The sequence below is a fragment of the Apis dorsata genome, unplaced genomic scaffold, assembly GCF_000469605.1.
Source record: "Apis dorsata unplaced genomic scaffold, Apis dorsata 1.3 scaffold_734, whole genome shotgun sequence".
NCBI lineage: Eukaryota > Metazoa > Arthropoda > Insecta > Hymenoptera > Apidae > Apis > Apis dorsata.
This window is the reverse complement of record NW_006263897.1, coordinates 88,525-100,133: the sequence shown is the minus strand read 5'-3', so window position 1 is coordinate 100,133 and position 11,609 is coordinate 88,525. Positions and strand designations below refer to the sequence as shown.

General features: G+C 42.0%; 1 protein-coding gene across 1 annotated transcript in view; it reads left to right on the top strand.

Moving 5' to 3' along the window:
* The first annotated feature begins 3,631 nt into the window (after positions 1–3,631).
* The window catches only part of LOC102673961 (ELAV-like protein 2), a 27,947-nt gene continuing 19,969 nt past the window's right edge, over positions 3,632–11,609 (top strand). Inside the window, exons 1-4 of the mRNA XM_031513748.1 lie at positions 3,632–4,690; positions 8,288–8,523; positions 9,741–9,844; positions 10,663–10,816. Of these exons, the coding sequence (XP_031369608.1) occupies positions 8,328–8,523; positions 9,741–9,844; positions 10,663–10,816 (454 nt within the window). The 5' untranslated portion in view covers positions 3,632–4,690; positions 8,288–8,327. The remainder of the gene's footprint in view (positions 4,691–8,287; positions 8,524–9,740; positions 9,845–10,662; positions 10,817–11,609) is intronic.

Genomic DNA, 11,609 nt, shown 5'->3' with positions numbered 1-11,609 from the left:
GAAAGAGTGAGAAGTAGAGAGAGAGAGAGAGAGAGAGAGAGAGAGAGAGCCGTACCGGGGTTCATATACCCCCAGGGCGACTGCAACGTTCTACCATGCCACCGACCAATCAATGGAGCTTCTCTACCTCTGTGTCTCACCCTGTTTCCTCTCTTTCCCTCTCCCTCCGTCCATTCGTCATTCTTTTTCTCTCGATTTTCCGCGATTCTTCGTCCATCATACGTAATATCGCACACACGCATCGTCCCCCTTCAGAGATTTACGGTATTAATACTTGACAACACAGCGAGTGCCCAATGCCACCCCTACGAATGCGTGTACCGATAATCCATCGAAACTTCGTTCGAGTTTAAAGAGAGCCGATGCTAATTCTCCTAACGAGTTCTCGAGGACGATAACGATACGAATATATAGGGTTGCGGAGGTAATCGTTACCGCACGCCTATTAAATTTATCCTTGGCCTTTGAACAAATAATGTCGTCAACGAGAAAAAATACGTGCAAAAATTGTTCCGCCTCGTTTGATATTATCTTAGCTTATTTTTATAGCTAATTTCGAATTTTCTCTATTCGAGGAAAGATTGTACGAGTCTCGTTAATCGCAACCCCAATTATTTTCCTTTCTCTCTGTCAATCATGCGTATCGGTTATCGAAGTTCAATTCGGTGATGAATTCATAATTTCGATAGATTGAAATTTCCATTTCAGTTCAGAATGCAACTCGTCAAACTCATGATATTATTTCATTACGTGGAATATTTCATCACGACTGAACCAACCGTTTCTTTTCTTTCCACATTTATGTTTACTTTACGTAATCACCTTTTGTGGACTTCGAGAAGACGTCGTAAGGTTTCCCTGAATATTTAGTGATGCGATCATTGCCTGACGAGAGAGGGACGATCATGAATCGATGCATATTTATTTACGAGAAAACAGGCAAAAAAGTGAAGAAGAGTTGCTACAAGGAAAAAACAAATCGATCGGTTGCACCTTAATTAGCACGACGATGCGCGTTTGATCGATCTTCGTTATATTTCCTAGGTGGGGTTAGAGGGTTTCGTCCATTTTGCGCAAATGTTTGTTAAAATTATCATCCATACTATTTCCAACCATACTATTTTCTAACGAAATACATATCCAATTGATCTCATCGAAGGTTTCCTCCTAGGATAGAAATTATTTTATACGCCCCTTATAATTATTTATCCCCTTGCATATTTTATACTTGGATATTTAGGGAGCTATTTTCACTAACCAAGTTTGCCATTGATCTTCCTGTTAGTTCCATTCCAGCTCGTTTTTGTCACGCCTCGAGCCATTAATAGGATTCGTGAGAATATCGATAGGATAGTCGGATAGATTATCGACGAATCTCGTCAAGGGGTTCAGTGACCCTGGAAAAACTTCACGGACAGAATTATTACTCTCCCTGTGGCAGAGTATGGGTGGAATTATGCTCGTGCACGAGCGTACCGGCGGATCGATGATGAAGGTGGGGCCAAACCCCAAAAACGTTGCTTCGACAGCTGGATCATAACCAGGAACGAAAGAGGAGGGTTGGTTCGGTACTACGGTTTTGTAGTCTCGACGAATGATTCACAATTTATGTCTCTTCACGGCTTTGATCCGATATACCGGAAAATGGTAAATCATCATTCTCGTTGGCATCCTCTGGCCATTCTCTGCATCTAAATGTTCGAAAAATATATACCTCTTAGTCAAAATTACGGAGGATTGATTCACGTATGGATGGTCGGAGAAGCGATTAGAATGATTTCGAATAAATTTCCCTTTCGGTTCGATGGTCTGAATATCGTTTCGCTCGTTCGTTGTCGCTAAGGCGATCAGAGGCCGGCAAACTTTCATAATTCCAACGGTAATGCGGTGACAACTTCCTGTCGCACCGTGTGGCCGGTTTTAAAGCCACCGAGCATAATGGAACACGTTCACATATGCGTCCACTGTGTCCCTATTTTTTTTCCTTTTTTTTTTTTTTGCATACCGTTTCGCATCTGTTGCAAGTCCTGTGCCCAGTTTCGTTCCCTTTTTTCTCATGCGGCTAGATACAATACAGGCTTGCTCCCTCCTTCTCTTTCTTTGGCCGATGTTAGGTCCGGTCATGTACGTAATACGCAAAGAACCTGGTCAATCGTTCATGTCTAACAAAAGCAGGAAGTCAATCGAAAAGATCGTTCCTTTGATTATGAGGATTAGCATATATGCTAGAAGATTTATTTTTTTTTTTTTGTTCGATTAGAATAAGAAATATAGAATCAGCGAAGTACAAATTATATAATTCACTTGGATCTATGAAATCAGATTGGATGGATGATGAGACAGATTTCTTCGTATTTATGGTGTTTATACGTGAACGTATTTATAATTTTAATGATATGTATTCGTGGTTTTGAATCGATAAGTGACAATGATTTCTCTGTATCTTTTTAAAAAGGAATAACAAATTATCGAGAATTCATCGTACTCTGTGTTCTAAAGTTTTAATTAGGCGATTATAATATTTAATTAGGCGAATTTTAAAGTGAAGGTACATTATAGAATCGAGTTCTTCAGGAAGTTCTGACAAAATAGTTCATTCTGTATGATGATGTAATAGAAGGGAAACGAATTTCCGAAAACACGAACTCGCGGTTATTGGCACGACCGCCAAGTGTTGCTCGGCTTGTTTCGTCAGCATCGCATAATTTTGGCTCGCCGTCATTTTAGAGACTGCATTCTCTCGATCTTCGAAGATAAAGCCAGGGTAAGGTCAGGGATGCAGCTTGGATGTTCACATCTTTTTTTTTTTTTCTTGGAAAATAATTCGAATTATCCACACAATAGCGAAATTGAAATGAAATTTGCGTTCAAAACTTCACTAAATATTCAACAGATCTAGCAGAAACGTGCGTTGTAGGAAGAAACGATGCATAAATCGAAGGAGAACGATTGAAATGAGATAGATTCAGACGAGTTCATCATCCTCCTTGATTTTTCATCTTTGGACTTTGACAACTCTCGCGACTCGTGTATTTTTTTCTCTTCAAGAAAAATTCAATTTCATGGTCTTTGGCAAATGGCCACCAATAAGTTTTGACGATGTAATTCATGGTTTCGAGTTCACTACCGATCGAGTGCGGCCTCGTAAGGGGTAAAAGGACTCTTGTATCGACGCGATAGCGCGCTGAGACGACGGGGGTCAAAAACCGTGAAGGGGTGGTCATGATCTGATGCAAGGGGTGATGCAAGCGGCGAGAGGGAGGCAAGAGGGCGGCATACCTTCTGCCTCGTAATGCCAGGGAGCCATGTTGCAAACATTTCCTAACGAACAAACCCCTGCAAATATCTTGAGGGGGATACTGAAATATTGCGCGTGAACGGCCCCTAGGTTGTCAGCCCTCTTGTTAACTGGATGCAATTTAAACAAAATGACAGGTGTTATTTTTTTTTTTAATCGTTTTAACACCGGAATAAATAAAAAAATCGCGGACTCGTTACCCAAACCTTTATTAAATTGTAACAATTGCGAGGATACGAGGAAGTAAAAGGGGAAAAATTTAAAATTCTGGGATAAAATATAATGTGGAGATTCGAAATTTATTAAAATTCGACAAAGGGGAAAAGGATGAAGAGGAGGGGGGGAGGGCAAGGGAGCCAGTTCGATCGACGATGGGAGGTCACAGTTTATTTAAGAACGCGCATACGTCTCTTATTAGTTCGATCGGCAACCCCTCGCAGCATACGAGTACATACGTGCGAGTTGGTAGGAGGAGATACGTAATAACGAGGGGTTTGCAGTGGGTTGGCAACGAGCTTAGCCGAGGGTGCGCGACTGCGCCCGAGCTAGGCCGACTTCGGCCGATCGAGCTCGTCGGGCTGTGCAAGCCGCTTTCAAGCGGCGGGTGTGTCCAGTCTCTAGGCAGCCTCCGCCCGTGTTATATCGTTATTTCCGTTTCCTTAGTATAGTGTTTAACGCTTTAATTTCTAGTCTCGCGTAACCCTCTACACATTCACACACATATATATATATATATACATATATATATACATATACGCGTATATTGCATTCTATTCTTTAAATCCGCGCGCTCACACACACACACATATACATACACATTACACACACTGTATGTACTCCCTCGTTTTCGTTTTCGACGACGATCGACGAAATTTGGTGATCTCGTTTTTCGACGATATCGGACGTGAATAATTTTCGGCTCGCCGCTCGTACATTTACACGTACACTCACACATGTGCTCGTCAAAGTGAAACCAAAGGACTGTCGACCAGGAGGCGAGCATAAATGCCGATTTACGAGCGCTCGCGTCGTACTTTTCTTTCATTGATTTCCCCTTCTGTTCCGGGCGGCGGTGCGAGAGCGTGATAGTAGGTGCACGTAAAGAGAGAGTCAGAGAGAAGAGCAGGGACCGGCACGATTCATCGACCAGTCGTTTAATAGTTGCACGTTGCTCGGTTTCGCGTGCGACCGAAAAGAGTTTTCGGAAGGAAAGAAAGGAAAAGTAACGTCGAGAGAGGGAGAGAAAAGAAGTACGGGAAGAGAGAGTGTGTCGCGTCTCGCGGAAGGAGAAAGAAAAAAAAGGTGTTCTCTGTGTTTATTGTGTGGATGTGTGTCGTGTGCTCTCGCGTGCATCGATAAAAAGGTGGATCCTGTAAAGACAGTGGAAGAAAGGTAAGCTCGAATTGAGTCGCAAAAACATTTCGGTCGAAGATATACACACAGATGTTGTGCGCGGAGCAGTACGTCCTTCAAGGAGGTTTCAGAGCACGTGCCTTGCGAGTTTCGTGACACATTCTCATTCTCACCCTTTGCTTCCTGCGTGCTTTCGTCGTAGTCTTTCTTTTTCCACGCCACCCTTCCCCTTCTCCACTCCCACCTCCGCTCCGACTGCCACTTGCCTTCGAGCAAGCCTCTTTTGTACCCCTTTCTCCTCTACTACGCCGCTTTGCTATTTCTTTTCGATAACAGAAACGACTTACTGCGTTTTCGCGTGTCGCGTGTACGTGCGTGTGTGTTTTCTCGCGCGGAAAGGGGCGTACTTGAGGGGCGCGGGAGGAGGGGATTCCCTTGGAATTGTAGCCAGAGGAAGAGGTCTCGTGTGCGCAACGGAGAAACGAGAGAAAGAGGGAGAGAGAGAAAGAGAGAGTGAGAGAGCTCCTGGACACGAGCGAGCGAGAATGAGCGAGAGAAGGGGTGGTAGGGGAGAACGAGCGAGGCAGAGACCGAGGAGTCGCGCTCGTATTGATCGGTCCCGGCCACGCGATTTTCACGATCCGTCGCCATGGCCACCTGGCCACCGGCCGAAGATCGTATCTGCCAACCGTACGTAAAAATCAAACTTTAACCCCCGGCTTGACCCACCTGCTAACCTTCCTTGCAAATTTATATTCTCTTTAAAAAAATCTTTAATTATCTTTTTTTTTACCCGAAACGAGGAATATATTTCAATCTCGTCGTAATTTTTTTTTCGTTTCGTTCTACGTTACGTTACATTATATTCTAGATACATTAATAATATTTTCATATCTCGTTCATAATATACTCGTATAACCACTCGAAATTTACTCGTATAACAGTATGGAAATCTTTCGAGTTTCTTTTATTTTCGGAATATTGGACGTAAATTTAAATTGTTTCGAAAGCGATTAAAATCAAAGTGGAAAGTGCGTAACATAACGTTGAAAGTTGTTTGTCGCGGCGCGATTCCCCGGAAGATGGTCGACTTTTGCGAACCCCGGGTCTGGCGAAAAGGGGTGGCTTTCCGCATTGTGTCGCGGATAACCCCAGTTTGCGCGTACACGCAGCCATGCGTAACGTCCATTGTCGTTGTATAATGACGGTAGCACAGGAGTCGCGTTTCGAAGTCAACGGCGAACGATACTTTTCCGATGCGTTACTCTCCTCGCCCGACAATGGGGTCTCTCGGCTTCCATTGTGCCGTCCTAAAATATCGCGATGCCGAGCAGAGAGTGTAAGAGAGACAGGGAGAGAGCATGGATCGATAACTACGGAAGATGCGGGGCTACGATAACTGCTGGCTCCGACATTTTCTCCGACTGCTGAACGCGTTCCTGTTTTCTTCGCCTCGTTCGTAAACACCGGGCGAACGGTGATGAAAATTCGTTGATGAAAAATAGCGTCGGCATTTTTCCCGTCGACGAGAGTCCGATCTTGTTACATTTGTGCGAAATTCGTTTTCAACGCGAAATTATCAATATAATAGATTATAATATAGATATAATATAAATATAAGAGGGATAGATCTCGTGGCATACATCCATTAAGATTCTTCTGTAAGATTCGTCCATTTCGATATATTCTTCTTTAGTAATAAAAATAATAATAGTAATATGTTAAAACTTTTAGGGAAGATAGGATATAAAAGGAGCTTAATGTAAAAAATTTATAGTTGTTCATTGTCCCACGTTTATTTCCCCACGTTTCGTATCACATGGGCCCCGGCACATTCGATGCATATAATAAAAGCTATCTATCGCGTGTAATAAAAGGTATCTCAAGAGAGGACGTGGTCAGTTCGATTGGGGTGACCGCAGTCATGAAACTCGAAGGCTCCCCGTGTGGGGTGGTCCTAAGGACAGCTGATGACTACGTTGAACAACTGACGAGGAGGCGGAAGGGGAAAGAGAGAATTAAAATGTACACCAGTGGTAGCTCGTGCCTGCTTGATATATGTGTCGTGGCAGCTGTGTGTATAAGCCTTAACCATGAACGCTATCGGCACCCTACGGCCATCGCGTATAATTCCCCTTTCTCTCTTCTCTTTTCTTCTCCTTCTCCTATTTTGCTCGGTTTTCGTCCCTTTCGCTCGAGGCGTGTGCGACCACATACCGGGTGTCTCGAATAAAATTGTTCAATTTCTTCCACGCACAACATAAAGATTAATAGATATATCGTGAGGTCTCGAAATTTAGATCCTCTTTTTTTAATCGATTGAAACTACCAGCAACTGTGAACTCCAGCAGAGAAAAAAATTAGAAATTGACGCCTCTGACGTTGCTGCGTATCTAATTCGATTAGAATTCGTTTTTGAAGTGAGTTATGTTAGGTAATAAAAAAAATATCGTATCTTGGAGAGGAAAGAAAAATTTGGAAAATTTTTAAGGAGAATGTAAAGTGATATAAAGTACGATCGATATTGAACACCCTGTAAACGTATCGAACACGGTGGTTTTGCCAGAAAGGAAAAGGGAAGAGGCACGAGGGAGGCGAGCTCTTTAAACCAGAAAGGGGGGGTCGTCGCCCCTTTAAATCCGCGTTTCTATTGGATCTTACCCTCGTTCCCTACCAACTACCACCTCCGCCTGTTCTTTTCACGCTGTATTTTGAAAGTCATTGTCAGATTACGTCAGCATCCAGTTGCGTGAACCATGAATTTTTCGCAAGTCGTCCATAATCAAGCCACGCGTCTTGTTTGAGTCCAGCTGCTTGTAATTTAATGTATGAGATAGATAATGATCTTCATCGTTCAAACGTAACGAAACAAAATCTTTTTGAAATTATAAAAAGTTCTCCAATATGGGCGAAATAGGTGTTTAAATAATTCAGAACGTTACGAAATATATCTAATTAGAATATTTTGTTTTCTCTGGCAAAAACTATACTTGTTGTTGCCACGCGAATATTTATACAGATATAAGCAAAAACTGATTTTCTTTTCGAACTTGTGTTCTCTGTGAACATGTGCATCGTGTACGACGTGTTGATTAACACGTTTTTACGTCCTTCAAAACCCTGTCGACACAGAAGTTCTTGCTTGGCCCGTGTTTATACTTGTCTGTTACTTCCTATATATTCTTCTATATATTCTCGTCGAGCGATTGTTTCGATAAATAACGCGTCGTTCGCGTCTTAAGAATCTTAAGAATCTTTAACAATCTGAAATTTTCTTATCATTTGAATATTTATTCCCTCGAAAAAAAGTAATTATGAAAAGGAGTTACGAATCATTGAATCGAGAAACAGGAATATATTATAATTTGAAAAAAATATTTGAAGAAAGTTGAGAATGGTTTTGAGCGTCGTTGTTCCTTGCGTTTCCAGTTAATCTCTCTTCTTTCCTTTTACAATGAACGAACAACTGGGTGATCGATTGCCACCCATTAATAAAAAAAGATTTAGAAGGAGGTATTGTCGATCGAAAAAAAAAAAAAAAAAAAAATAGAAGACGAAATTATTCTTAACAAGATAGAGGTTAAAAGATATCGGTTGTTCGTTACTCGATACTAAAATGATACTTTCTTGTTTCAGATTTCGTACGTAGTTAGAAAGGACCCGGTCGAAGAGTGCAATGATGGCGAACGGAATGGACACAGTCGTACAACAAAATGGTGGATCCACCCTCGGACAGGCCTCGCAGGAAGAGTCGAAAACGAATCTCATAGTAAATTATTTGCCCCAGAGCATGACACAAGATGAGATTCGATCCCTCTTCTCGAGCATTGGCGAGGTTGAGAGTTGCAAGTTGATTCGTGATAAACTCACCGGTAAGTCGAACTCATCGTCCTCTTCATTCATTATCATGGCTAGAAGCTAAACAATAATTATCACGAAGACCGAGGAACGTTTCTTTCGTGTTTGACCGAATAAGCGAGATAGCGTTGTATTGTTGTGGTAATTTTCATGGAAACCTGTTATTACAGTTAAATACACGGACAGGTGTAGAACGAAAGAATAAGTCTTTCTACACAGTTCATTTGTTTATCGATTTCTAGACGTTACCGAGGAACGGGTGTTTAGTCTTGGTTGAGTAGTCGGCATCGATTCGTCTGCGCCTGTTTATTTTGTATCAGCCTTATTTGAGGGGGATAGAAAGAGATAGAGAATCTTTGGAAACCAAATAGAATCTGTTAAAGATACAAAGTCAGGGGGCAGGCAGAAGAGGAAAAATGAGAAGCGAAAATTGAATAATTCGTAGACACGCTCGTCAATGTTATCATTTTTCTACTTGCGTCCATTCTTATCGCGATGTCGAGACGCGCGTGAAAAATCACGCGCGAGACACTCCATCGAAAAGAATTTTTTTCCTTAACTCGGTCTCGTTCGGAACGAAGAAAAAGGGGGAGAGATACGCAACGCGTTTTTCATCATCGATTTTTCGATTACTCACGGACCAGTGTGGAAGATTGGGGGAGGGGAGGAGGGGGAACGATTACGCAACGTTGCGTTCCCGTCATCTTCTTCGTTGAGGGATTTTTTTCTCCCCATGTCGAGTGACCATTCGTGTGCGCGTAATCCAGCGTAATTTCGGGCTGGCGTACTCGCGCCTCTGAATTCCGTGCGTTAGTGGAGAGCACGTGCGTGGACGTCGCGACGCTATTTCGAGCGTCGGAGTAGCGGGGGCGTCGTTTGGTTTGAGCCTCTGCCGCTTTATATTCGACCTCGCCGCGCGATCTCAGGGCCGTATTGCACCGTCTGCGTTTCCTGTTTTCGAAAAACACTCGCCGCTGTCGTTGTATCTGTTTACTCAATGAACGAACACGTTCAGAGAGACATTTATCGTTTGTGAATTTTTTCTCTCTCTCTCTCTTTGTCTCTCTCGAGCCCCTATCGTCCCTTTCGTCCCTTTGTACCACTTATTATTATTTATGGAAATATCGGTTTAACAGGAGATTCTTTTTTTCTCTTTTTTTCTTTTTTTTTTTTTTTTTTTTTTTTTTTTTTTAAAGATGGTTTAATTCAACGGTATTCTTTTGTGTTACAGGTCAGAGTTTAGGTTATGGTTTCGTTAACTATCACCGGCCTGAGGATGCTGAGAAGGCGATAAACACGCTCAACGGTCTTCGTCTGCAAAATAAAACGATCAAGGTTCGTTCTCCCTAGTTGGATGAACATAGTGAACTATCTATTTATAAGGATCCTTCTAGATTAGCATTTGGAAGTAAATACTGAATCGCACGCGCGCGCGCGCGAGCGAGCGAGCAAGCACGATATCTAGAGTTTTCATGAAAGATTCGAGTCAAAAGTTCGTAATGATCTCTGTCAGCTATTTATAAGTAAAACACGCGATACTTTTATAAATTTAATCTTGGATTAACTTCTAGCTTTTCGTTATATATATATATATATTCTTAGATTTCGCGCATAGTTTGTTATGGTTAAAATATTTACAATAGTTAAAAACAAATTGGTCGTGACTCGGGAACAAAAATATCGGGAACAAATCTTGCGAAAAGATTCTATTCGTATAGATTCTATTCGCTTTTGTTTACGGAGTGATACGCTTTCGAATCGGTTTTATCGACAAGAATTTTCAGAAAATGTCTCTCAAGCGAGATTACGCACGATACGCCACAGTGTTGCAATGATCGAAATAGATTGGCGTGAATTCAAAGACATTATCGCATCTGCTATTTATTAACTGTACGAGAACAGTCAAAATTCTTCCTCACATTTTTATGAACGTTGCGATGTTATAATATATATATATATATATGTCTCTTCGAAGAAAAGAAGAGAATCAACTTACCATCTTTTAAATCGTTGAAAATGTGCCATCACGAATTGATCTGAAAAAGAAGAAAAGAAAAAGAAAAATCAAAAAAATCGGAAGAAGAAAGTTGCAAACAGTAGTGAAATTTCTCGATTATCTGTCCCAATTAACCATTATTATACCTTGAACACAGGTATCGTACGCGAGACCGAGCAGCGAGGCGATCAAAGGCGCAAACTTGTACGTGAGCGGTTTGCCGAAGAACATGACGCAACAAGATCTGGAGAATCTATTCAGCCCGTACGGCCGAATCATCACGTCGCGGATACTTTGCGACAACATCACCGGTAAGTTGTTAAATTCCCTGACAACTGACGAGGATCGTATCGGCCAGTAGCGTATTATGTCGCGTGCCCTGTGGAGGAAGGCCATGGAATACGGGAATTGTAGGGGAAACAGCCGTACCTCTTCACTTTGTTCCGAGAGCAAAGTAGATTGGGATCGCACGAGTCAGACCCGTGCCTCTTGAGTAGAAGATTGGTTAGAAAGCTTCTCCGTGTGATCAAGGATTAAAGAAAAAAAGGAAAAAGGAAAAAGAAAAGAGTAGGCCATGGGGTTCTAGTCGTATTGTGGGGTGGATCGGTGCGCCTGCAATCAGAGCGAGAACGGACACGATCGTGGTGAACGAGTGACGAATATTTTAATTAAATTTTAGCCAGCGGACGTGAAAACGTTGTACTTACACACTTTTCGATGTTGGTCGATGTCGTCTCGGAGCTGCGTGATCTCGTTTACGCATCTTTTCATTCCGATCTATGTTAATTCTTTCCTGTTATTTTTTTTTCTTTTTTTCTCTCTCTCTCTCTCTCTTTCTCTCTCTTCTTTTTTTTCGTCCTTTTATATGTTCAACTATTTGCCTTTCCTTACGTCGTTGGATACTATTGCAATCGAACAGAGGACACTTTGTATTCGAGATCATTCGAGAGGATACACGATCGCAAACTCTCGTTTTTGATTCCATACTTTTTTGTCTTTTTTTCGCTCGTTATTGTTTACGTTCTCAGCTTATATTTTTGTTAGCAGTGCATTCTATTTGCATCCCCAGTTTCACGCACAGCCTCATGGCCTATGCCACCCTTA